The following is a 2,719-nucleotide window of genomic DNA, read 5'->3' as shown; positions in this document are numbered from 1 at the left end:
CCAGGGTAAAAATTCTGTCTCTAAAAAGAATGTCGGCAGGCCAGCATTAAGATCATAGAATTTGGACATCAATAATAGTAAAGAAAATTTCCTATTCTCTAACCAAAGCTACCGTATACACAAGCTGTTGGAGAACTCGGGTTGATGACCATACTAACCTCGAGTTCTTCCTGACATAGCTACTAACTAACACAGAAACACACATTCGCAGGGAGAAAGAGAGTGGAAACAGAACAAACGGAAGACACGGAAACAGAACATGGGTAGCAACAACTAGTAGGAGATTTCCATGGAGAAGTTGGAGTCCAGCAGCTCCTCGATCATCTGCTCCACGTACTGCTCCTCCAGGAACCCGCCGCTCCACCCCGCTGCCGCCGCCGCCTCCGCCGACGGCGCACTGGCATAGCCCATGCCAGCGAACGATGCCGCCGCCGCCGCGCGCGCCTCCACGGACGCCGTCGACGAGGCGCCCTTCTCCCGTTGCTCCGCGGCCTGCGAACCCGACGCCATGTTGAAGCGGTGAAGCTTGGCCACGAGCGCCGGGGAGAGGAACGACGATGGCGGGGTGCCGCCGGCGTCGTCGGGGAAGTTGGTGCGCACGCGCGCGCCGCACATGATGCGAGCAGCCTCGTCGTAGGCGCGCGCCGCGTCCTCCGCCGTCTCGAAGGTGCCTAGCCAGATCCTCGTCTTGCTGCAAGAAAACCGACCGCCATAGTCAGACTACGCCAAGAAAGAAAGTCGATCCAAGCAATGGCAAGCATGCTTTTGACAGATAGATTATACGTACAGGAGCGGGTGGCGGATCTCGGACACCCAGGAGCCCCAGTGGCGTTGTCGCACGCCGCGATACCGTTGCTGTGGCCGTGCCATTGGGGACCTCGCACGGTGTTGCTAGCTCGGCGAGAGTGAGACCAGCTTCCTCCGTGATGTCTCGGGGCTCGGAGAAGACGGTGCCGTTGGTGCCGGTGTGATTAGTGTGGTGTGTGCGAGCTTTTGGAGCGCTATAAATAGAGGGGAAGAGATTCAGTTCGCGGCTTGTTTGAACGGCTTCTCTGTGGGGCCATTGCAGTGCTTGGGCGTATGTCTCTCGGGGGCAACCAGGATTCAAGTTTGAACTTAGAAACACAAAATCCTGTATTCTTGGCTAGCTGCCCAAGGCCTTTTTGATTCTCAAGATTTCGGAAATGTAATAGCAGGAAAAATATCGAAATAGAATATCATAGAATGTTGAATCCTACGCGAATTAAAAACACAATCCATCATAAATGCCATTTGGTTGCACCACAGAAAAAAGATTCAGGAATTTGTTTAATAATCAGGTGTATCACCTAGTTGACAGTGAGATAAAAAAATCCCATAAGCCTGGATTCAATGGATTATTCTTCTTTGGATTTGCATGTAAAGTATTCACACAAAATATTACTGTGACAAATGAAATTTTGATATTGTTTTGAACCCTGCAAACCAAACAAGCATATCATAAGAAAAAGTTTCGTAAGGAATAAAATCCTCCAAAATTATTTCTACTCTTTCTTTTGGGTACCAGGTGGTAAGTATGTATAAGGTTGTAACTGACATTTTGGTGGATTATGATAATCATATTTTTCTGATATGAATTTATCTATTTACTGTATCTTTAACCGATTTTCTCCTATCTATATGGCTAGTAGATTTAGAATAATATAATTGCATTAATGTTCACCAACCACAAACCGTGTCATGAAAGAAAGAATACAAAACTCCCTTTAAAGAAGAGATATCAGTTTTTAAATCTTCGCACTCACTAATACATAAAATCGGTCATTATTATCCGTAGAGATGTGTAGATAAAGGACAATGAAAGTTATATTAGGAAATTTTCATGAAAGATGTAGTTATATACTCTGCATCTAACTATATAGTTTTTAATAGATAATTTTCAAAGATGGAGAAGTTCATTGGTTGCATGCTTCCACGTACAACACAGGTTGTGACAATATTGGGTATGCCTATACTGGGCGAACAATGAATAAGAAATAGGTCTTCAAGATTTTTTTTTGCTTTGGCCATGAATGTAAATTCAGGTTTTCTAAGCCTTATTTGGTATTGTGATTGATCATGATGTTACTAACGGGTTGTGTTGCTTTGAGACAATTGGTTGTTTGGTGATCTGTTGAATAAAAAAGTTTAACAACATTGTAATTAATTGTAAAACATGGTAGTTAATTTCTTACAATATTATAAAAAATAAGCACACTAACTATGAATTGGCTCATAATGAAAAAAATGAATGATCGTAGGGTCTTACTTGCTACCTACTTTGTCCATTTATCTTTGTTGCCACTTTGTTCTATAAAAAAAGTGACATTTCAGACTATGCATTATCCTCCCTTTCCTAATTATAGAACTATTAGCATGAAAATATTTTTTAGACATATTTAATGGTACAAGTGATTGATGTGGAACCTAACTCACATGGTTGGCATAGTGGAAGTAGAACAACTTTATATCATGATGGCATCGATGTCAGTCCTGACAAGTTCAATGCGTTGATTCATGTCCCAAAGATGGTACTGTTCGTTGTTTCTTTTAATGCCAAAGTCCTATTTGCAAAAAAAAAGATGGTTTCCACGGAAGACAATGGCGGTGAATTCTGGCGCGTGTGTATGCGGTACACGCTAAGGGATGATGTGTGCAAGTGTGAGGTCGGGACACGACCCTGATCATGGCTACGTTTTGA

The 2,719-nt window shown here is 43.3% G+C and overlaps 1 protein-coding gene across 1 annotated transcript; it reads right to left on the bottom strand.

Annotated features, from left to right (window-relative positions):
* Window positions 1–273: 273 nt before the first annotated feature.
* On the bottom strand, window positions 274–870 carry LOC124706289 (ethylene-responsive transcription factor ERF003-like). Its single transcript, XM_047237944.1, has 2 exons — window positions 788–870; window positions 274–691 (listed from the first exon to the last, which is right to left on the bottom strand). The coding sequence occupies exons 1-2, from the start codon at window positions 868–870 to the stop codon at window positions 274–276; spliced, it is 501 nt and encodes a 166-aa protein (XP_047093900.1).
* Between the last annotated feature and the right edge of the window lie 1,849 nt (window positions 871–2,719).

Source organism: Lolium rigidum, chromosome 1 (genome assembly GCF_022539505.1).
Source record: "Lolium rigidum isolate FL_2022 chromosome 1, APGP_CSIRO_Lrig_0.1, whole genome shotgun sequence".
Lineage (NCBI taxonomy): Eukaryota > Viridiplantae > Streptophyta > Magnoliopsida > Poales > Poaceae > Lolium > Lolium rigidum.
Note: the sequence above shows the minus strand (reverse complement) of the source record. Positions and strands in the feature narration are given on the sequence as shown.